General features: G+C 36.3%; 1 protein-coding gene across 1 annotated transcript in view; it reads right to left on the bottom strand.

The window, feature by feature from the left end:
• Positions 1-6,584: 6,584 nt before the first annotated feature.
• The window catches only part of BLK (BLK proto-oncogene, Src family tyrosine kinase), a 75,953-nt gene continuing 56,938 nt past the window's right edge, over positions 6,585-25,599 (bottom strand). The window contains exons 11-13 of the mRNA XM_051975967.1: positions 16,170-16,320; positions 9,366-9,497; positions 6,585-7,465 (exon numbers count right to left, since the gene is read on the bottom strand). Coding sequence (XP_051831927.1) covers positions 7,263-7,465; positions 9,366-9,497; positions 16,170-16,320 — 486 coding nt within the window. The 3' untranslated portion in view covers positions 6,585-7,262. The remainder of the gene's footprint in view (positions 7,466-9,365; positions 9,498-16,169; positions 16,321-25,599) is intronic.

The following is a 25,599-nucleotide window of genomic DNA, read 5'->3' as shown; positions in this document are numbered from 1 at the left end:
TGCTCAAACAGGATAGCTCATTAGAGCAGGGTCTTTATGATTTCATGGTGGGCATTTAGGTAGAACATATTAATGAGATTGTTGATTGCATAATAGAAATGAAAGGACATCTCCAAGTTGCCGAAGTGGTAAGAATTAGGGCCAGGATTCAAATCCAGATCACAGATTTCAAGTGTAGAGTTTTTCCTACATAGACATAGAATATAGCAATGGGCTCAATGGATTACTGATTCAGTCCAGGCTAGCTTTCTGATATTCTTAGGTTCTCTTTGAGGCTCAAATCCAAGTTTTGTCAAAGCTAAGTGTTCAAGTCATATCTAATTCAATTAGAAAGGGACCCTAGAGTAGTTCTTAGAGTAAGGAGTCAGGAAAATTTGGATTCAAATGCTGCTTCAGACATTTCTAACTTTCAATCTTGACAAGTTTTTTTTTTTTTTTCCAGTCCTGTTTTCTCACAAACTAAACTGGGACAATATTAGCACCTAACTCACAATGTTGTTGTAAATTTCAAATGAGATAATAGATATAAGATAGTTTGCCAACCATCATATAGATGTGAGCTATTATTAATTCTTACATTCCCCAATCCTGTTCCACCCATCTCCATCTATACCTCCAGCTCATATCTCTGAGACCATAATGCCCCATCTTCATTTGGTCAATAGCAAGTCTTTTGAGACTGAACATGTTAATAGAACCTATATATTTTGGACTTAGGGGAACCTGGGTGCATGGAATGTAGTTAGAAAAGGGGAGGGACAACTAGGTGATATACTACATAGAATACCAGGCCTGAAGTCAGAAAAACTCACTTTCCTAGGTTCATATCCAGCTTCAGGTACTTACTAGCTATGTAGCCCTGGACACTACTTGCCTCAGTCCTTCATCTGTAAAATGGGGACACATTGGAGAAGGAAATAGCAAATCATTCTAGTATGTCTGCCAAGAAAACTTCATAGACAAAGTCCATGTGGGCATGTAGAGTCAGACATGATTGAACAGCAACAAAAGAATGCTAGAAAAGCCATTATTTTGGAGAATTTACTATTTCCCAAAATGACCACATGTATTAAATATTTTGATAAGTGTGTGATGACCTGTTTGATATTTTAGGGAGAAAAATATTATAAGCATTGGCATTTTCTTCAGAACCCCTATTCATATTTTGTTATATATATTTCTGAAAACATTGTTATAGGACTTCTTTCAATCCTTTGCTTATCTCCTATTTTCTTGACTACTCATTCTTACATAATTCAAGAAACCTTTCCTTATAGTCATTATCCAAAAAGTAAAAATTTTTTCTGGTGAAGTCACCCCACTTCTGTGATAATATGGAAGAATATACAGAGAAAAATATGGTCTAGATAAATGCAGAAATTATTGGCTGCCAATGGTATAATCTTTATAGCATTACAAGATTTAAGGCTGGTAAATCATCTAGTGTGATTTGCTTATTTATTGGTAAGGAAATCATTTCAGAGGATGACTTGTCCAAAATCATACAGCTTTCAGAACTGAGGTTTTTTGACTCCAAAGCCAGTATACTTTTTGTAACAAGGACACATACACATAAAACACACACACATGCATGCACATATTATATGTGTGTGAGAGAGAGACAGAGGAGAAAAATTGCATGCAACCATCATTTCCTCCCTTCTAAGATATGACCAACCGAGTCCTAATGTCCTTTTTTTTTTTTTGAAAACTGCTTAAAGGAAGGGGAGAATCCTTGTGAATCATTCTGCATATAAAGTTATTGTTGCCCTAAAACCACAAATTCCATCTAGAGAGAGTGGGAGTGGAGTTGAGGATGAGAACAAGCTATTTTCTGTAGGGTAATAGAGGTCATAGAGCAAAGGAAATTAATTCTTCCTTCCTGGAAGGACTCTTACAGATAATCTGGTCTGGTTGGTCGTTCCCATTTGACAGATTAGTAAAGACATTTTTACAACATGGAAACATCACCTCTTTTCCCCATCCCATTGTTCAACAAAATTGATCCCGCATAAAATCAATTGGAGGTCCCTGAAGGCCAATTAGTAATCCCAAACAATATTCTGAAGCTACTTCCTTATAGGACAGGGTAGTAGCACTTACAAATGAGCAGCCAGAGTGATAAAGAGTCTTTAGCTGATGCCATTTAAGAGCCAAGAGAAGAGATGGGGGGATGTTTTACATGGAAAAGACGATATGGAATATCGAAAATAGCGATATGGAATTATTTTCAAATATCTTAAGGCTTATCATATGGAAAAGGAATTTTTTTTTTTTGCTTGACTTCAGAGGGCAGACCTAGGAATAAGATATGAAGAGGTGATTTAGGCTTGATCTATGGAAAAACTTGTTTAACAAGTGGATTAATCATCAGTGGAGTGCAGGCAAAGGCCAATTGACCACTTATTGGGGATGCTATAAAGAAGGTTCTTTTCGGAGGATATATTGTTTGAACTATACGGCTGTTGAGGACCTACCAAATCTGAGATTCTGTGCTTTGGGCAGTGCTGTAGATTCTTCTCACTTAAGTGTCTCTGACTTGCTTTTTTTTTTTTTTTTCTTCTGGCTAATATAGTCTTTAAGCTCTAGAGTGACAATTTCTCTTTATACTTAGAATGGGACAGCATTACTGATGGGAAATGTCAAATTCCCCAGCATTCTCCCACAACTTTTCTGGGCTGTATGGGCTCTGGAAACCATCAGTACATATGACCAAAGCATCAGGCAAACAGAGGGTGGATTTCATAGGACTGGATCTTTGATTAGCAATCAAGTGAAGTTTGCTAAAGGCAGGTCTGAATTCCTTCACAGAATTTATACTTGGAAACTGTTTTGCAATCATTTAATTGAACCCCTCCTTTGAAAGATGAGGAAATTCAGGGTTTAGATATAGAAGGAACAGATAGCATGGCATGGTGGGAAAAACAAACAAACAACCCATTGGATGATTTTTTATTCAAGTCCTATTTCTTTATGAGAGAAATAGATTACTAAAATGCTCTGGACAACACTACTTCTATAATCCTATAATAAATTAAGAAAAAGAAGTAAGATCCAAATAGGTCTTATGAATTCAAATCTAGTGCTCTTTCCAATTCTATTTCTTTTTTTTTTTTCTGTTTTCCCATTTCTTAATCATAAATTTAACTTTTCAAGAAGTAGAGGTTGTTTAAAGGGTTATTCATTATGATCTAAGGGCTGAAAGAAATCTGATTTCAAGTCTTACTTGCCTCAAAATCAATTATGGCTAATTTGGGATTTTGTGGATAGATTTTGTGTAGTCAGTGAACTTGGTTGTGGAAAAAAAATTCATCTTTATTTTCACTAATCTTTCATTTCCTTTGTAATCCAACATAATTTATTTATTTAAAATCCATCATTTTGACTGCCAAAGGGGATCATGACATAAAAAAAGATTAAGAACTTTTAGAATAAGAGTCTGTTCCTTCTCAGATGGAGACTCCATTCATGTACAGGCTGAGAGTATCTGTATTCTATGAAACAAGATGTTAATGTGCTTTAGGGGTTTTTCTACATGTAGGCTTGTATCTCCTTTTGTTCAGTTAGGAATTAGAAACTGGATCCCTTCAAGGTAACTTCTAATACCTGAATGCTTCATGCGCTGAAATAGTCCTTTTCCACTAATTAAAAACCTCCATGGTCCTCATGACATATGATATAATACAGAAAGCACTGTTCTCAAAGCCAGGAGATGCCTGGATTTGAATCCCTATCCTGCCACATCCTGTTTGTGGCTTTGGACAAACCATTTTAATTTCTCTGATCCTGCCCCAATAGGGGGTACCTCACAGAATTGTCATGAAACTCAAATGATGTTTCATGGGATACAATGAGGTTTTGAAAAACTTTAAATGTATGTAGAAGCCACTGTTTTGTCAACGGTGTGTACTGTAGTAAGCAAATATAATCTCTGTCCTCTAACAGTTTATAAACTCAGCTGGCTCAATGGGGGCAATAATAGATTGAGGGAAGTGTGCCTTTCACCTTTCCCTCTCCCTAACCCTGTCTCTGAAAAAGCTAAGAAAGACGCCAAGCATAGAGATCCCACCAAGGACTTCCCTCCCTCTCCTCCCAGCTTCCTCTTGCCCTTCCTCACCCCAGGAGACTATTAGCAGGAAGGATAGGAAGGAAGGATTAATTTCCTTCACCCCATGACCACCACCACCCTAAGGAAATCAGTTTGTCCTCCTCCCCTCTCCTCCCCTTCCCTCACCTAACAATTCTCTCCCTACTACTTACTAATCCTATCTGGACTCTCTGATTAGGCCTTTCTTTCTTTCTTTCTTTCTTTCTTTCTTTCTTTCTTTCTTTCTTTCTTTCTTTCTTTCTTTCTTTCTTTCTTTCTTTCTTTCTTTCTTTCTTTCTTTCTTTTTTGTCAGCAACAATTTCTTATCCTCTTGATTCCACATTGTTTTCCCCATAAACTATAAATCTCTGGAAAATGGAAATTACAAAAAATATGGGCAAAGGGATTTGTCTTAGTCTCAAAAGTGAGGCTATATGTCCCTGGTAGCTTTTTTAGAGATAGGCCTTGGGAGAAAGAAGGAAAGATCTTCTCCAACTTTTTCAAACCCATTACTGTCAAAGCTAGGGACTGATTCTTAGTACAGGGAATAAAAAATGCCCTCTACAAACGCAAATTGTCACCATATAGCACTTGAGGGACCTGGTAACTTGCCAAGGGCATCCCACAGCCATTACTTAGCAAATACACTTTAAACAAGAGCATCTTAGCACCACAGCTGATTCTCTAATCATTGAGCCTTTTCTGTAATAATAATTACAAAAATGCATTTCTGTAGTTTTTATAGAGCATATTTCTCATAGCAATACTGTGAGATAGAGCAAATGTCATTTCATTCTTCATGTAAAGAAATTAATAGTCCCCCAGAGCATTTTATAAATTCAAAGGCCAGAACTTGAACTCAGGATTGAACTCATAATACTTGAGGCTAAGCGTATCCACACTATCCAAGTTTGACAAAGCACTTTCTTCAGAAACATGTAAGGCATGCAGTACAAGTATTATTTATGTCCATTTTACAGATGAAGGAAACTGAGGGTCAGGATAAATGAAATTACTTCAAAGTGTCAAAGCTGAGATTTGAATTCAGCTCTTGAGGCCTAGCATTCTTTCTATAACACCATAATGGATCTCTTCTCCATCAGATTCTGATATCAGATAGAGTAGTTCATGGAGAAAAAGGCTCAGAAGACTAAGAACCCCAGACAAGCTTCTTATTATTGTCCAGGATTTTTCTGTTCACCTTTGAAAGGCTTATTAAAGAGGAACAGAATTTATGCACCTAGGAAAGGGGGTCGAGCCAAAATCTTATAAGTTTAAACAAAACTTCTCCTGAGTCACAAACACAAGGGTGTATGTCCTCGTATCTGAGCAACACCTGGGGAAGTGGAAGGTGCAACTGTGGAAAAAAGGGGAAGGGAAGTCCTAGCCTGATTCTGCAAGATTTTCTAAACTCTCTGTTTTAGGACTTTCTGCTCTGGGCCTCAATTTATTTATTTATATAATCTTATGGGAGGTGAGTAGGATTTTAGGAAAACGCAGAATAGGCATAGATGTGCCTTTCCGAGTACAAGCAGAATAAATATCAAGTGTCACAAAGTCAAAATGTTATGTATGGAAGAAAAATAATTTTGAAGGATTTTCAGAGATCTGCTTCAAACTAATAGTGTAATCTTCAGTAGACTATACCTCTCTGAGGGTCTCAGTTTCTTTATCTGTAAACTGAGAATATTAAGTTAGACCAGAAGTCTTTTACTTGAGGTTTATGACCTTGTTTTAAATATATATATATATAATAACTATGTACACAGGCATGTATATATTTGTACAAACATATCCCTTTCTTTTAAAAAATCCTTATGCTAATCCTTAGTCATTTTTGAGCATCAAATTCTATCCCCACATCCAGTCCCTCCTCCACCCATTGATAAGGAAAATTACATGATAATTATACATGTGAAATCATACAAAATATATTTCCACTTTAGTCATGGATAACTGTTTCAATAGAATTGTTTTCCTTTGTAATCTCCTGTATTTTACTTAGTGAATTTAAAAACAATATTCCCAGAAGCAGCCTATAGGATTTACCAGACCACCAACGGGGTCCATGACATACATACATAAGGCTAAGATCTCTAGGCTAGAGGGTTTCCAATGTTTCCAAATATCTCTGATATTTTCTTTCTACTCTCAAAACATGAGGCGCTCCTGCTGAGGATTCTTGAGGCAAGACCGCCATCTGGTGTCCTACTTAAGCTGCTGAAAGTAACATGAAAGTTGTGTACCATAGTAAAGGGGAAAGTCAGTCATTGAGCATTAAATGGCAACTATTTGTCAGACACTTTGCTAAGTATAGCAAAAAATTTGCAATATGTCCAGTGTATGTTACTGGTTGAGAAACAAAGATAAATAAGGTATAGTCCTTATTTTCAATGAATTTGATTGAAAAACCAACCATAGATTTTAGGAATAGAAGAAACCTAAGATAAGGGATCTGACAACTTCTTTTTTCAGTAAAGGAAAAAGACCCAGAAAATAAAGTGACTTTATTATTATTAAGATCACCGAAGAAGCAAATAGAAATAAATAATATTTGAATCTGCATTTCTTTAATGATTCCCAGTCCCTCCCATTATAATATTATGTTGTTTGAGAGTTTCCAATTATAGAAAACAAATCAATTCATCAGATTCAAATATATTCTTCTTTTACTTTCTCATATATTACAGAATACAAAAAAGGTGACATATATTACATTTTAAGAAAAAGATCACATTACAATTATGAGGAATTGATATTTGTTGGACAAATACTCCAAGTATTCAAGGTCAAGATCAAACCAGACTGTGTACCATATGAAAGCCTAGGGTATCTCAGTTCTTCTTGGGATCTTTCAAAGACCACAGAGATAATTGATTGCCTATCTGGTATGCTCAGTACCTCGGAATTACCTGGCAACTTTTCCTTCAGTAATGGTTTAGCTTAAATCTTTTATGTTGGTGTCTTCTTTCATTTGCCTCCCCTTCTGTGAAAAATTATTCATCTGAGAAACAATTCCTTTTTTATAAATATTTTGATCCTACTCCCTCTGTCCTGTGGGTCGAGGACAGGAATTATGTAGGCAATAGGGGGCTTGTCAAGAGAAGTGGGTTGAGCCTCAAGTGAGGATCCTCCTCGTCTGCTAAAAGGCTGGAGGGTAGATTGGTGCCATCTTCTAGGGCTGCAGCTCATATTGTTGCTCTGTGGCTGTGTAGAAATCCTCAAGTACAGACTGTAAATATTCAAAGGTGGGCCGTTCCTCTGGCCTACTGCGCCAACACTTGCTGATGATGCTGTAGAGCTCAGCTGGGCACATATCAGGGCAAGGCATTCGATAGCCTCGTTCCAGATGCCGAATGACCTCCGGGTTGGTCATGCCTTAGGGGATGGGAGTAGGGATGGTGGGAGAAATGTTGTGGAAAGAGAAAAAGACTGAATGAGTTTCTTAAATCCTGAAGCCTTGGGATAGCTAGGTGGTGCAGTGGGTAGAGCACTAGCCCTGAAATCAGAAGGACCTGAGTTCAAATCTATTCTCAGACACTTAACACTTCCTAGCTGTGTGACCCTAGGTAAGTCACTTAACCCCAATTGCCTCAGCAAAAAATAAAACTAAAAATAAAAATAAAAAAACCCTGGAGCCTCAAAGAGATTTCTGAGACCCAGAAAATTGAAGTGATTTAATCAAAGTAACTCAGTTATTAAATCAGAATCACAACAGATCTGGCACTAGAACCTAGACCTCTGACTTCTAATCCCGTGTTGTTTCCACTGTTCTCCCTTACCTTCCTATCATATAATTTAGCATTTGATCACTTACTGTTTTATATTGTTCATTAATTATTTCATGTATGTTTCTTATATTTCCAAGTAAATTGTTTACTCTTGGAAGGCAATAGTAATATTTTATTTTTTCCATATTTAACCTGTTGGATATAGGACAGTATCAAAGAAAACTAAGTCATTGAAAAACATTTTGAAAAGGGTGATGAACGTGGCTTCACTAGGATAGGACATTGAAATGATCAGGTGGTCTCCTCTGCTTGAAATCAACAAACAAAAAGTTAGGTGATCCTAGATCTAGTGCAGGAAGGACCTCAGAATCAAAATGAAGAAATTGCAAGTGGCAGAGCTAGGTGTTAAATACAATTCTGCATTTATGTGTTGGAACTGTGGGGCACAAAAAGCAAACAAATAACTGAATCTGCAGTTTTTTGTCTTTTTTCCTTTCATCTAATTCAAAATAACTCTTTGGAGTATACATATTCATCAAGTTTCAGGCAAAAGCTCCGGTTTCAGAGCTAATGGATTTTGACAGCAACGAAGTATTGCCATCTAGTGGTTAAGAGACAAATTGCAGACATTGCTAACCTTTTTAAATGAGTGATTGTAAAAAAGTGGTTTTCAAAGGGTGGTCTTGGGAACCGTGTGCATGGGGTGAGTAGGAGTGGATGAAAGAGTGGGAAGGGTTTTCTTAAGACATCTCTAGGAGGTTCACAAAGTGACTTTTCATAGTAATATGTTTTAATTTCTAGTATATTAAATATAACGAGATAAACCCATCAGCAAAAGCTCTTTGGGGTTTTTGATAATTTTAAAAGGTTCTAAGACCAAAAAATTCCAGAATTTCTTCTTAGAACAAGAGCATCTATGAGGACTGTGGCCCAAAGTAGGGATGGCCTGTTACTGGAAATGTACTTTAAAGTCAGTCACTATGCATTCATTAAATGTGTACTATATACTGGACACTGTGCTATTTGCTGGGGATACAAAAAGCAAAAAACAATCCCTGACCTCAAGGAGCTTACAATCTATTGAAGGAGAAAACAAACAAATGTGTAAAACTACACAGGATAAAAAGTAAATGGTAAACAGAAGAAAGACACAAGAAAAGAGGGATTAAGAAAAGCTTACTGTAAAAGGTAGGATTTCAGTTGGAACTTAAAGGAAGCCAGAGCAACTAAAAGGTATAGATGGGAGAAGGAAGAACATTTCAGGCATAGGAGACAGTCAGAGAACATTTCTAGAACTGAGATAAAGCCTTGTTCACGGAACAGCGAGGAAATTATCATGTCATTGGATTGAAGAGTACATGGCAGGGAATAAGATGCAAGAAGAATGAAAATCATTAATTTTTCCTTCAAAAAACTTGTCTGGTTAGATTAAAAATGGAAGACATGGTTAGATATTCGACATTTCTAAAGAAGAAAACTCCAGCAAAGAGAGAGGTAAGCCTGTACTGCCCTAGACTATTGGACATTGTAGGATATGACTATAGTACCTGGGTAAGGAATCCGTCCATAGGTAATGATTTCCATTAGGAGAATTCCAAAGGACCAGACATCAGATTTGATGGAGAACACTCCAAAATTAATGGCTTCTAGGGCCGTCCACTTGATGGGGAACTTGGCACCTGTGGGAAATGAAAGAGAGAAAAATCCACAGAAGTCTCATGAAACAAAATATGGGAACAGCTCAGCCTGGTATTTTTTTCCAGAAGGGTTCTTACTTTAAAGGAAAGGAAATTGAGGCTCATGTATTTTAAGTGATCTTGTTCAAGGCCATACAGGTAGTAAGCCTTAGAGTCAAAGATTCAACACAGTTCTGACTCTGGAGCCAATTCATTACATTGAACCAACTTTTTTGCCTCATTTGTCTATAGATGACTACCAATCAGCATTTATTAATTGCCAGGCATTGTTATAAACACTAGGGATACAAAGAAAGGCAACAAAACAAAACAAAACAAAAACAGTCTGTGTTCTCAAGGAATTGATAGTCTAATGGTAATCAAAGAGTTTATAATCTACTAGAGGGAAAAACACAAATAAACATGTGAAATTACACAAGATAAATAGTAAATAGCAAACAGATGAAAGACACAAGAAAAGATGAATTTGAGAAAGCTTCCTGTAGATTATGGGATTTCAGTTGGGACTTAAAGGAAGTCAGGGCAACTAAGAAATATAGAGACGGGAGACAGGAGAACATTTCAGGAATAGGAGACAGAGAACATTTCCAGAACTGAGATAAAGCTTTGTTCATGGAACATCAAGGAAACATATCATTGGATTGAAGAGTACACGGCGGGGAAACTTTTTGTTGTTCAGTCATTTCAATTGTGTTCAACTCTTCATGATCCCATTTGGGTTTTTCCTTGGCAAAAATGCTGAAGTGGTTTGCCAGTGTCCTTCTCCAGTTCATTTTACAAATGAGTAAACTGAGGCAAACAGGATTAAGTATCTTACCCAGTCACAAAGCTATTAAGTGTTTGAAATCAGATTTAACTCAAATCTTTTTAATGGCAGACCTGGCGCTCTTCCTATTGTGCTACCTAACTGTCCCTATATGTAAAACTACTATGTACAAGATTAATTTATGTATCTACCCATTAATTTATCTGCTAAATTAGAAATAATTAACAGAAGGAAGACATTTTAAGAGGGACAAGGGAAATGCTTCTTGTAAAAAGGAGGAATTTTGCTGGGGTTTGAAGGACGTCAGAATTGGAAAACAGCCAGTGAAAATACTTGGAATTGGAGCAGCTAGGTGGCTCACCAGCCCTGAAGTCAGGAAGACCTGAGTTAAAATTTGGTCTCAGATACTTAACATTTTTTAGTTGTGTGACCCTGGGCAAGTCATTTAGCCCCAATTGCCTCAGGGGGGGAAAAAACTTGGAATTAAGGAGGCCAACATTGTAAAACCTCTGTTGAGGTTTTCTTGGGGTCTCTGGGAGTAGCCTTCGTTTCAGTTCAGTAATCACCACAAGTACAACCAGATGTTAAAGTTCAAATCCTTTATTGTCTCCTTCAAAGTCTTATCTCCTTCACTTGAGGCTCAGCTAGTTTTCTGGGGACCTTCTGGAGTCTTGGTTTCAGTGGAAAAGTGAAGGAGGAGAGCCAGCCACCAAGGCGGTGTGAAATGGGATGAATCTGAGTCCAAGGGTTCGTGCTCCAGCCTTCAGCCTCCAGCCTTCTGTCTGCTTGTCTATGAATCTCTGAATCTCCCTGGCTGAGGCTTCTAATTCATATGCTACACACTGAGTACAAACCAATCATTATATCACTAGGAAACCAGTAGTAGTTGTAGGATTAAATCAATGCTAAACTAGATTTAACTATTGTTTTCTCAATTCCACTTATTACCTTGTTTCAAGTTCTGGCCCATAACATCTCCATGTAGGATTAAATCAATCATACTGAACCAGGCTAAATTAGATAACTATTGTCTCTATCAATTCCAGTGACTTAGTACCTGTAAGAATCCTTTGTTTCAAGTTCAGAGTTCTGGCCCATAACACAACATCACTTGATTTCAGAATATATGGACGAGAGTAAGGTGTAAAAAGATTAAAAAGATCAGAGAAGTATAGGTTATTAAGGGCTTTGAAAATTTCATAGAGAAAATTTTATATTTTGATTCTGGAGGTACTAAGAAGAGAGGATGACAGGGTCAGAGCTGAACTTTAAGATTGATAGCTTGAAAGGAAGAAGAATTGGAGGAGGGAGAGAGTAGGGAGGAAGACCAAACAGAAGTCTATTAAAGTAGTTAAGGAATACCAAAATATAAAGAACGAGTCTAGCAACTGATTGGACATGGAGAATGATAGAGAGTGAAGAGTCAAGGGAGTGAAGCCTCAGTGACTGGAAAAATGGTGGTACTCAATCATAGTAGTTAAGTTGGAGGAGGGGAGGAAGGTAGAGCTTAATTCAATTTAGGACATAAATGTGTGAGGTATCTGAGCAATTCTAACAGGTTGTTGCAGATGTGAGATTGATGGTTAGGAAAAAGATCAGGGCTAGTTAAGTAGATCTGGGAATCATTAGCATAGAGATAATAATTTGAATCCATAGTATAGACAGAAGAGAAGAGGTCCAAGGACCAACTTCAGAGATATCCATGGTTGGTGGGAATGACCTGGATCCAGCAAAGAACCATGAGAAGGAGTGGTCAGTTAAGTAGGAGACCAGGAGAGAGGAATGTCATGAAAATGCAGAAAGAAGAGAATATCAAGAAGAGGGTGATCAATAGTGCCAAAAGCTGCAAGGAAGTGAAGAAGCATTATGATTAGGAAAAAAATTATTTTCCAGTAATTAATTGATAAATTTGGAGAGAGGAATTTCAGTTGAATAATGAAGTTGGAAAACAGACCACAGACTTAAGAATGGAAAAGAAGAGAGAGAAGGGGGCTAATAAGTGACTATGAGAAGAGATAAAAACCAGTGAGGCTAGAGCTGGGTGACATGTAGATAGAATGCTGGACCTGGAATCAGGAAGCCCTCATGCAGTTCCTGGATATATGGTAGACCTGGGCAAGTCACTTAACCAAGAAACTTAAACCTCAGTTTCCACATCTGTAAAATAGGGATAATAATAGCATCTACTTTCTAGGGTTGTCCAAATGAGATAATATTTCTAAAGCACTTAAAATAGTGCCTAGCACATAGTAGGCACTTAATAAGTACTTATTCCTTATTTTCCTTAAAACACTTAATTTCCAGTCCCTTAAAGGAATCCTACTACTGAGGCAACACTTAGTTGTGCGACAAAGTATTGTACCCAACTGTCATTCATCTCACATCTGCTGTTAGGAAATAGTTATCGCTAAAAAGTGCAAATCTTCTTGTAACCACAAAAGCTTTACATGATGACTTTGAACATACAGATGAAGAAGGAACTAGAAATGGCTCCACAGGCTTTATGCTGTCTGTGGATGTTTAATCAAGGACTACTCATACCTATTGGTGTGATTTGAAGTCTCTGAGGATGAAGAGATTGGGGATATTCACAACCAATACATTTTCTTGGCTAAGAGAGAAACTGAAAGAAGTTTACTATGTAGCTACAATTTCTGTTTTGGGAAATATTGATAGAAACAAATAATGATACGATGCCCAGATTAATTGTCAAAAAGGAGAAAGATTTTAGCTAAAAAATATCGATGTTTATGGAAGTTACACAGAACTCCATGTGGCAACCAGTTTTTCTAAGCTGTGACATCTTTGGTAGTGGATAAAGATGAGACATTTATTTCATTGTGTATTCATTTTTCATCAGGAATCTCTCTCTCTCTCTCTCTCTCTCTCTCTCTCTCTCTCTCTCTCTCTCTCTCTCTCTCTTTCTCTCTTTCTCTCTCTCTCACAATCTCTCCCCACCCTGAGGCAATTGGAGTTAAGTGACTTGCCCACGATCACACACCTAGGCAGTGTTAAGTGAATGAGACTCAGGTCCTCCTGACTTCAGGGCTGGTGCTCTATTCACTGCACCATCTAACTGCCCCCATCAGGAATTTATCTAAAATAGATTTGTCACTGTCAAAAAGTACAAATGTGTTTGTGTATATAAAAATGAAAAACACAAACAAATGATGGATAGTCTATTCTTGAAGATGTTCTTTAATAAAATACTTTGCTTTTTACTTATCCCCAGAGACTGGTGGGGAACAATTCATCAAAACCATTCATTGTTTCTAATGATCCCTTTTCTCCTCAGAATCTAAGCAAAAGAGACTGCCTACTAGTTATGCAAAGACTGTTTGAAGCAGAAACAGGTCATAAACATACATTTCAAGTGAAGAAGACTCAATCTACTGTTACAGAACAATTAGTGCGAATTAGGGAGAAGCCTAAAACCAGAGGAAGTGCCTTTCCTACCTAGATCTTTAGTTATAGAGACATTGGAGGTAAAAAGGATACCACACAATTAGTAACTTCACATTTAGGACACCCTACTCCTGATCTCATCTAAGGATGTAGGACTATAGTTCTGAAATAACTATGATCAAACTATACCATAAACTATAATTATCCCTTTTACATCATGACTTTTCCCATCATGGTTTTCATATGTCATAGGCCAGCATAAGAAATTAAATGGGAATTTTGGGGGAGTTTTGTGAAGGACATGTGAAAGCCAAGATGACACAGAAAAAGTTTAAAAACTCAGAAATATATGTAGATATTACATCAACCCAAATTTTATTATACTGTAAATACCCCATAAAAGAAAAAGAAAAAAATTCAGATTTCTCTAGTATGCAAGGAGCATTAAAAAATTTTATGTGGATTTTCCAGATCTCAGGGATGACATACTCCTAATTCCTACAACATGGAAGGAATAATTGTAGTTTAATTAGAGAGGCAGATAGGTCATCAGATCTCAGAAGACCAGGGCTTAATCTACTCACAGCCAGACTAACCTATTATGTTACAGGGGAAACTGAAGAAGTGGTTATAATTCTATCCAAATGACAGTACTGATATAAGATGTGCCTTATATATAATTACATATGTTCATTGTTGCGTTTGGTAATTACTACATATTTGTATACCACAGATATATTTGCCTGTTAGCTACATATAATTTTACTATAATTGTGTATATTGGCATATGATACAAGTTGTTGTCTATGTATAAGCTGTTATTATGGATGTTATTGCATTGTTTTGTTTTCTTAATTATATATGTTTTTTTTTTTTTTTGCGATACATGACCTTCATGTAATTTGGAGCTGAAATCACTAAAGAACTGTATAGAATTTGGGATTGTGGACAATATACCCAGTTCAGTCATTTTTAGTTATGTCCCATTTAGTTTAGTTTAATATCCCACTTAGGTCACTCTGATTACTCTTTGTGACCCATTTGTAGTTTTCTTGATGAAGATTTTGGAGTGGTCTGCCATTTCTTTCTCCAGTTCATTTTATAGATGAGGTGACTGAGACAAATAGGATTAAGTGGCTTGCTAGTCCCATAGCTAGTAAGTGTCTGAAGCAGGACTTGAACTCAAGAAGATGAGTCTTTCTGATTCTAAGCTTAGAATCAGTGCCGCCTAAGTGCCCTACTTGGTCAGTTTGAAACCTAGTTGGTTAATTTTCTGGGAACAGTAAATGTTTAACTAGGAGAAAAAGTATAAAGGAGTTGGCCCTTGCAAGTCCAGGGCCTAATTTTAGAAAACATTGTACAATGTGACTATTCAAGGTAATCCCTTATGAGGTAGGACAAGTACTTTAAGTGAACTGCAAAGGAAGAAACATGACAGGAGGATCAATGATTTGATCATATCTTCCTGGATGACCTTTAAAAGTCAGGTCAGTCAGTTCAGGCTAAAATTAGATGGAGGGAAGGCAGCTCCTGACAAGACTTGTAGACAGCTTACAGATCTGGATAAGGGGAAGCCTTGACAAATCACATACAGCTTCCACATAGTCAGAGGCAGCTGTCACGAAGAAAATCCCAGAACTCTGGGATTTTGAGGTTTTGAGGGTCAAGTGGGTGTAAGGAGGATTAGAACAGTTGAGTTTGATTTTTTTAAAAAAAATGTTTATTTTGTGTTTATAAACAGTGTTAACCACAGACTTTTGCTAGTCTGGGTGTACTTATTGGGAATACCATTGAGAAGAGGCAATTGAGGAAGGAGATAGTTTACCAGAGCATTATTTCCAGCTAGAGGGCTTGGAGTTTTGTTTTGTTTTTAAAACAACTAAAAGCTTATTGATTGATTGACTCAAAGATCTTTGACATAACTTCTCAAAGCAATTTGTACTTCTGTCATTCAATTGTGTCTTACTCTTTGTGACATTTAGGATTTTCTCAAGCAATGATACTGACTGGAGTGTTTTTGTGATTTCCTTCTCCAGCTCATTTTACAGATAAAGAAACTGAGTCAATCCTTTGATTAAATGAGTTTCCTAGGGGCCCACTCATAGTAGGTATCTGAGATTGTTCTTGAATTTAAGTCTTCCTGACTCTTAGACAAGTACCTTATCCACTTTGCTACCTAACTGCCTATTCATACTAGGAAATCTAAGCAATGAGTCAGTTGTAATATGAGGGTGAAGCAAAAAGGTGTAGTTGAAACAAACCTATTCACCATCCTATCCTACTACTGGTAGATATATAACTGAATGAGGACAAGGCAAAGTAATTTTTATCGTCTTTGCCTTTTACCATGCAATATTGTAGAGAAATGAAAGTATAAGCACAAGGAGGGGATAGTAGATAGAGTCAGATTAGATTTACATACGAGGTCATTTTCCCTATTTTCTTTGAACAGTGGAGCCTATGGAGAAAATAGCTCAACTCACCTTCATGGGCTGTGTATTCATTATCCACAATCCTGGCCAAGCCAAAGTCAGCAATCTTGCAGCACAGATTCTCAGACACCAGGACATTGGCTGCCCTCAAGTCTCGGTGGATTGAATTCCTTTGCTCGATGTAAGCCATCCCTTCTGCAATCTAAGGGAACATGAGGGAACATTTCTTAACTCCAGGTCCCTCCCCTGGCTACTACAGGTATTAGTGGATCAGTGGGTCCTCTGGCTCTGAATCTCACAAAAGGAAACATGGCAGCAACTTTCCATTGTCCTTCCTTTACATGGTTAGGAATCTGTACTCTCTGTGTGTGTGTCTATCTCTCTCTATGTGTGTCTCTGTCTTTCTTTCTTTTGTCTGTTTTTTTTTTCTTTCTCTTTTCTTCTGTCTTTCTCTTAGTCTTTTTCTCTCTCCTATTCTCTATTTCTTACTATCCTCTATCTCTCCCTTTCTTTCTGTCTTTGTTATTCTCTCTCTCTCTTTCTCTCTCAAGACCTCATAAACAACTTCTTATACTATTAAGAATGTCAACATCTTTCCAGGCTTAACATTTAATGTCATATTGGATTACCTGTCATCTAGAGGAGGGGGTGGGGAAAAGGAGGGGAAAATTTGGAACACAAGGCTATGCAAGGATCAATGTTGAAAAATTATCCATGCTGGACAGAAGCAGCTACACCCAAAGAAAAAAACACTAGGGAAACAAATGTGAACTATTTGCATTTTTGTTTTTCTTCCCAGGTTATTTTTACCTTCTGAATCCAATTCTCCCTGTGCAACAAAAGAACTGTTCAGTTCTGCAAACATATATTGCATCTAGGATATACTGCAACATATCTAACATATATAGGATTGCTTGCCATCTAGGGGAGGGGGTGGAGGGAGGGAAGGGAAAAATTGGAACAGAAGCGAGTGCAAGGGATAATGTTGTAAAAAAAATTACTCTGGCATGGATTATGTCAATATAAAGTTATTATTAAACAAAATAAAATATAATATATATAAAAAGAAAAATTATCAGTGCATATGTTTTGAAAAATAAAAGCTTTAATTAAAAAAAAAAACACTTAATGTCATACTTAATTCTTCTTTATCTTTTACCCCCACATCTGTTGCCAAATCTTGTCAGTTTTTACCTTTATAACATTCTTATTATCACACTCTTTTCTCTCTAACACTGTCACCACCTTGATACAGATCCTCAACATCTCAAGTTTGGACTACTCTAACAGCCTACTGATTGGTCTTCCTGATTCATGTTTCTTCTCATTCCAGTAATCCTCTGCTCATTGATTAAATAATCTTTCTAAGGGAAAGATACGATTTTAAAAAATCCTTTGTAGCTCTTTATGATCTGACCCCACCCTAACTTCCCAGTCTTCTTATATACCCCACCCCCCCTCACTACCTTTAGCATTTACTCAGCAATCCAGTGACACTGGCCTCCTTCCTTGTTGTTCTTTGCAAAAGGCACTCTAGCACCTGGCACATAGTAGATGCTTAATAAATGTTCATTGCTGACTCCATCTCAAGATGATCATTTTTATTGGAGGTTTCCAATGCCTAGAAATCTCTCTTTCCTAGATTCCTTATATGTGAATTGTGTGACCTTCACTGACTCCATCTTGCGACTCAGTTTTAGTTCTAGTTCAGCTTCTTCCCCCCCCCCCCCAATTCCTGTCTTGTGTGAAAATTTTATTCAATTATGGGAATTATATGAAAATTCTATTGCATTGTTTGAACCTAGTCCTGTATAGCTGGGAAATTGACCACCTTTACCTGCTGCTTAGAAATTCTCAGCTAAGGACTTAGGTTATGCTGACCAGAAACCCAGTCAAATCCAAAGATTGATACAAAAAGAAAGATCAAGCCACCCATATAATTTTATCTGAAAACTGTTCCTATTTAGGTTAAACAGTTATTTCCATGTTCCTTTGATTGAATACAGATAATTGGGAATGTGGGACACTTCTTTTTTTTTTAATTTCAGGGAATTGTACTTATTAACTCTTCCCTTTCCAACTTGGAAAGCCCCTAATCTTTCCTTCAATTAGAAATCAAATTACCAATATATCCTAATTGTTTTCATTTAATTAATTGGTCTCAGTTGGTTAATTGCCTTTAAATGCATAAAAATGTTTCCCTTTTTATTTGGGGTCCAATGTCAAAGCTGAAGATATTTGGTCTTTATTTCATATACAATTGGTAAGTGTTAATAAATCAATATGCTCCGAAGCGCAAATCTTTGTTTCCCCAGTCATCAAGCACTCACCACATTTAGTTTTTTTCAAGTCCCAGATAAAAATCCACTTTCCACAAGAAAGTCTTTCCTGCTTCCCCTTAATGCTAGTTCTTTCCATCTAGTGATTTTCTCCAATTTATTTTGTACATACTCTTGTGTGTAGTTTGCATATTTTCTTTCCATTAGATTATGAACTCTTTGAGGAGCTGTATTTTTTCCTTCCTATTATCTTCAGCATTTGATATAGTAAAGAATAAAATGGATAGGGAAGACATCAAGGGCTTTGTTCAAAAATTAGTCAGTGAAAGAGAAGGGAGAAGTAAAATGGTAATTGGGTGGAATAGAAAGGTCAAAGACAGGGATTTTTTTTTCTTTTGAACTGGGAAGGACTGACTATATTCATAGTAAATGAAAGAATGAAGATATATAGGAGGATGGCTGCTGGATAGGACAGGTATAATGGATACAGATGGAGGAGTAAACTTTGACAAGGAAAAAAAAATTTTTTTCTTCCATTCCTGGCTCTGAAACAGAGGAAGGCAAAGATAGAGAAACATTTGGAGTGCAGAGATGAACAAATTTCATCTATTCTTCTTTTTCACTGTCCAAATCTTTGTAATAACACTTGATTTTTCTACTATTCACTTGTTTCTACTCAAGCTTTCAATCTGGGTACTTATTTTACTACAGGATATTTCTCTAGTGTCTAAAGTCTCTTTGTTCCTCTAAATGCTTGCTTTGGGTATGTTTGGGGTGTGTCTTTATTCTGGCTACCAGAACAACTATTGCTTACCAACTACTTATTTTTATAGAAAAATATGCTCTAGTGTGGCTCTCTTCAACAATTCAGACCAGTCTCAATGATCTTGTGACGAAGAGAGCCATCTACACCCAAAGAGAGGACTGTGGGAACTGTGTGGTTCACAACATAGCATTTTCACTCTTTTTGTTGTTGTTTGCTTGGATTTTATTTTTTTCATTTTTCCCTGTTTGATATTTTTCTTGTGCAACAAGTTAATTGTATATGTAATATGTATGTGTATATTGGATTTAACACATATTTCTACCATGTTTAACATATATTGAACATATATTGGGAATGGGAGGAAAATTGGAACATGAGGTTTTGCAAGGGTTAATGTTGAAAAATTATCCATATATATATATGTTTTGAAAATAAAAAAACTTTTAAAAAATATGCTCTAGGTTTCACATAGCTGACTTAGAAACCTGGTTTGCTACAAAAAGTTTTACTTAAATTAAGAGTTGACTTTATAGCTCAGAAGTCTTATGTAAGTCAATATATTTGTACTATTTATAAAAGTATTTCTATTTTAATATAAATTATACTAGCAAGTAATTTAAAAGAAAATAATCAAATTTAACCACTTTTAGTTTTCATTGCCTTTAAAATGATTCCTCCAGACTGGAAATAATACTTTAGGCAAATTAAAATTAGTGCCTCGTTAAGATTGATTTTAAAATTAATATTATTTAAAGCATTGCAAAGGATCAATCTTTTGACATAAAATATTTTAGAAACTTTTTTTTTTTCTCCTTTCAGAAGCTGGAGAAAGGGAAGCTATAAGAAGCTACAAGGAGATGAGAGATTAGAACCACAGGTAGAGGCAGTCACTACACAGAAAGGCATTGGGACTCTAGGATCCCGGTAAAAAGAATGGTAAAAAAGAACCTGGGTTGTTGAAAGTCCCACATTTTCTCCCTACCTTTCATCTCCCACACCTTTTAAGCCTTAATGTTAGGCTGAAACCTTTTCCTTTTGTCTGGAAGAGAATGGTGTTTTTTAATTTTTCTTTGTTTATAATTTTTAATTTGTCTTCACACATAATTGTGATTAATTACTAGCTGTTGTTAATAGGAGTTGTATTTATTGACAATATTATTGGGAAGAAAAAGCTCAGTGGGGAAATTTTCTCAGACAAGAGAAAAAGATAAAAGTAGATCTAGTACTGAGGTATTTTGCCAGAAATACTGTTTTTGACTGGGGGCTTAGCTAACAAAAACATAATGAGAACAAAGATTCATAGAACTACTTCCCAGGGTATAGAAGGAGTATCCATCTGGGTAGTGATATAATTATTAGAACAAGGGACAGATAAGAATGCTCAAATCACTGATTATCACATATATTCCTTAATACTGCTATATTTTTTAGAAAAGTAATTCTTACCACTATTTCTTGTATGAAAAGCATAGATATATAGTTTCTTTCCCCAACATCAATTTTAGATGACCACTTACATTTTTACAAATAGTTTTGTGAAAATTTTGGTCTCAAAGAGTATGGGGTAAACATGGTAAAGAGGCTATGGATATAGAATATTTTAATGTCACTCATAAGTTTGTTGTTGGTAGTGGTAGGTTTCATAATTGTTATTCTGTTAAAAGACAGTGTTTAAGCACCTAGCACAATGCCACAGTAGGTATACAATAAATGCTTGTTAATTATTTAAAGAGAAATAACTGGTAAAGAAAAATAAAAATGAGGCATCAATAAAACTTTTAAAAACAAAAATATGGCCATTTCTTTCATGGTCTTGATAAAAAAATATCATTTTCAAAGCTACATAATGTGAATTATGTAGCAATTGATAATACATAACCATTGAGAAATAACACTATTTCTGTGGGAAAATCCATCTTACAATTAATAATTCTGAGAACTCAGAATCAACTATGTATTTCAATGAGCAAGAAATGTTAGTTCAGGTTTCTCTATATACATCTCTTTGGAATTTAATGGTTCTGTCTCCTTCCTCTTTCTTCCATCCTTTCAAATATGCCTTTTGGGCCTTTCAGAGGAGAAAAAGCATGAATGAAGGGAGAGGAACAGGGGGAGAAAAATTCTCTGGATCACTTCACTCAACAAATTTAGGCTTTAGAAATATACGACCCTAAGTCAATACAACAAATATTGTTTGGCAAGACCTACTATGCTTAGGGATGGTTGAGAGAAAATGATAAATGACAGTTTCTTTCTTAAGGAACTTATACACTAACAGGGCACATAAATATACTCACTCCCCCCCCCAAAAAAAAAATCCTACAGTTTATCTCCTTAACATAACCACAATCAGGAGAGAGACAGAGACAGAGACACAGAGAGAGACAGAGACAGAATGAACATGGGAAAGAAAGGTAGGAGTTTTCACTTTTTTAGACGTGAAGGGGAAAAATGAAAACCAGAGTAGCACTTTTTCTGTTCTACCAAACTTCCAAAACTGAGACCACAATATCTGCTTGTTCTTGTCCTTACATCTTTTGACCAAGAAGTACAATAACCATGGTCTGGAAGAATTCAAGATTTGGAGAATGGCTCCGGGGAAAGAAAATACCTCCATGTGGAAAGTTTCCTGATTAATCTAATTATTTAGCAGAGTAGATTGTGAACTTGAAGAGAGGAAGACACAGGGTCAACTTCTGTTTCTAATATTTACTGAGAGTATACACTTTGGCAAAGTCTTAATTTCTCAGGAATTTAGACTACTTCTTTATATTTTATAGTATAGAGACAGTGCTGCCAAAGCTGCATTGATTGGAAGCAATTTTTTCTCTTGAGGGTTTTCAACCAATGAAATCCCAGGACCAGTCCTTAACCCCCTATACAGATGATGGCTTAGTTATTTCCGAAGGAATTAAAGTGTCATTAGCACTTTCACAACTTTAGCATTTAGGAGGACAAATTCCTATTCAAAGCATACTAATTGTGGTTATAATAGTTAGGTTCCCTCAGATTATTTTATAGAGATAGATTGTGGACCTTTTTTTTTTTTTTTTTTTTTTTTGGCATATTTATCTTATGTGTTCTTTAGTATATAAGTTCTTTAAAGATAGAAATTGTCATTCATCATTTTCTCACCCTCATCCCTGAGCAAAGAATCTTGATCGTAGTAGGTCTTGCCCATTAATATATATTATAATTAATTTGGAACATATCTTCAGGGAAAACCTACATTGGTAAGTGGGGTGATCCAGAGAAATCAACAAGGGAAAATTTCAAGTGAATAATCATCGAGGTAGGAGGAAAATATAATTCCACAGAAATGAGTGAAGGAAAGTTTCAAAGAGATGAAGGTCAATAGTGTCAAATTCTAAGGCGAGGTTGAAAAAAAAGAGGAGGACAGTAAAAAAAAAATGACTCTGACAATTAGGTGGTGACCTTTATGATACTGATGGTCATCTGGGAGATAATTTAATTTAGTCCTGTTAATTTATTTTTATTTTATTTATTTCTTTTTTGCTGAGGCAACTGGGGCTAAGTGACTTGCCCAGGGTCACACAGCCAGGAAGTGTTTAATGTCTGAGGTCATATTTGAACTCGGGTCCTCTTGACTTTAGGGCTAGTGCTTTATCCACTACACTAATTAGCTGCCCCCTAGTCCCATTATTTTACTGATAAGAAAACTGAGGTTTGAAAGGAAGAAGTATTATTCAACATTACACAAGTGGCTAAAAATCTCTAAATTATGTTCTTGTTCTGATAATATCTTTTAGCCTCATATTCTACATTGTATTAGATAACCTTTGGAGTCCTTTTCTCTGATTTTTAGATTTTCTTTCTATTTCAAATAGAAAATAACTTATTAGAGAAACTGAGAGAGGCAAAAAGACAGTGAGTTATATCACTACCAAATCTATTTCATTAATAAGCCAGGATTAGAATCTTTGATCATGACCCATGGTGCAGATTACCTTCATTCAATAAAGTTATTGGTTTTTTAAAAATTTGATTTAAATTTGATTCCTGTCCAATCATTTTATTCATTCATTCAACAATTATGTTGACCATGTATTAAACTCTATGCTACAACCACATTGTGTAAGCATATGTTCATGCTTTTTGCCTTTAGGGTGGCTCCATAATTTTCAAAGAGATAGAGTGTGGTTTGGACAAGCTTGCCCTTAGCATTAATTTTCTGAAATTAGTTTTATCAGCTCTAACTCTATTCTGTGTTCTGTGCTCACTTCAGCGGAAAAAAAGAGAAGACATGACATCAGTTCCTGTCCTGATACTAATAACAGATAATATTCCATGCCATGAAAGTGGGGTGGGGGGTCATGTGGTAAGTTGGAGGTGGGGGGAGATAAAAGGGGCTAGCTTTCTTTCTATAAATGGATGTGTGGTTATGTTTTTGTATGTATCACAGGCTGACCACAAGCCAAACACCCACACTTTATGACTGTCAAATGTGTTTTCCTGCCAGTTACAGGGAGGGGATTTGGTCTGTCAATCTTTGAGTCCCCATTTAACAACTCAGTGAAATAAATTTTCCCCTCCTTCCCTTCTCCTCACTGGGATGGGTAAATTCTGAATAAAATTCTAAAGAACATCAAACTCTATTTCCATTAGCTTTGGTTTTACAATGCCCAGGGCAAAATAGGTTGATCTCAAATTATATAAATAAATTTAAAACTGGATTATTTTCTGTCTGTGGATGAAGTCTGAATGTTTCATGGCTGTTGAAAATAATTTCTATTCAAATGTTAGGAAGGTCTACAACATTAAATTACCACTGGGGTTCTTGGAAATTGAATAACCTTTTCATTTTAGGAACTATCATGAGATAGTAGCATAATGGATATATCTGGTTCCCAGTACAGAAAGAGACATACTCACATTTGACACATGCTGGTTGTGTAACTATTGAAATAACACAAGCTTTTAGTTCCCCAGGCAGTCTCAGACTGCATATTGCAGAGCAGCTTGCTAACCTGTTTTGGTAGGAATTTTTCCCCCTCTCTGGGAGCTCTCTATGTCAAGGAAATCAGAGGGCTATTTTAAAGAGGTGCATGGAGGGTGTGAATCAAGAGAGGCATACTATGGTAATCAGTAAAGAACTTCCTGGTAGACGATGACTAAAAATGTTATCAGAAAGATTTATGACTAAAAAAGAGATGAGTGTGGAAGATAGAAGGATTCTAAGAAAAGAGATGAGTGAGTAGGTAGGGAGAAGGATAATAAATGGTTAGCTTGTATGGTAGAATGGTATCCATGTGTATTCATAGCATATTGTGTGGATTAGTCCTCCTCTGGAGAGTAGGAGGAATACAAGGACAGTAGTCACAGAGATTATGAGTGTTGTTGGTTGGTTGATGTTATCCTTTGTTCTTGAAGAGTATCAAAATATCACTGTGTTAGAGTGAAGTTACAGTATGTCCAACTATGGCTGATTAGACCAAAATGAGCATGGAATGCTCTGCCACAGATTGGAAATGAATAGTCCATGTGAACATTTGGGGTGGCTTCTCTAATTTTGTGCATTTCAAGTTTCCTTTGGGCTAATTAAATACTCCTTTACTCATAGATGGTATGCTGGGCGGTCCTATGCCAGTATGTCCCATGTCATACAGTGAGAATGACTGCCTTGATTAGATTATAGAGCATTGAAGAATTATCTTACATAGAATCTATTTAATCCTATATGTTTAGTGCACAGTTACAACAGTGTTTTTCTGATCAAGGAGATGCTACAGCTCCCTATTGACTTTAGATTAAAATAAAATCTCTTCTGTTGAGCATTTAAATCTCTGCACAATCTGACTCTAGTTGATTCTTCCAAAGTGATTAACATTGCATCGATCAATAAGTACCTATTAACTACCTATTATGTGTTAGGTACATACAAAGAGCTGGAGACAGAGACAAAAATGAAATAGTTTCTGACTTGAAGAAGGATATATCTTAGCAAGGAGACAACATTTACATAAATAAGTGTATACAAAATGTACTCAAGAAAAATACAAAGTAGGGGCAGGTAGATGGCACAGTGGATAGAGCACCAGCTCTATCCTCCTAACCTAAGCTAACCTAACCTCAGGAAGACCTGAGTTCAAATCCAGCCTCAGACATTTAATACTTCTTAGCTGTGTGACTCTGGGCAAGTCACTTAACCCCAATTGCCTCTCAAAAGAAAGAAAAAAAGAAAATTACAAGGTAATGATGTGGGACATTAGCAGTTGGAGAGAGAAAGAAAGGCTTCATGTGGAAAGAAGTGGTATTTAAGCAATTTTGAAGGAAACAATGGATTCTGTGAGATTTTTTCAAATATGAGACCCTCTTTGGTATTGTTACTTGTATATAAAATTCCATGTCCTTCCTCTGGCCCTATCTGGAATTGTCTTCCTCCTAACTACTTCAGGGAATGCCTAAATCTCTAGAA

This window comes from Antechinus flavipes, chromosome 2 (genome assembly GCF_016432865.1).
Source record: "Antechinus flavipes isolate AdamAnt ecotype Samford, QLD, Australia chromosome 2, AdamAnt_v2, whole genome shotgun sequence".
Taxonomy (NCBI): domain Eukaryota; kingdom Metazoa; phylum Chordata; class Mammalia; order Dasyuromorphia; family Dasyuridae; genus Antechinus; species Antechinus flavipes.
Note: the sequence above shows the minus strand (reverse complement) of the source record. Positions and strands in the feature narration are given on the sequence as shown.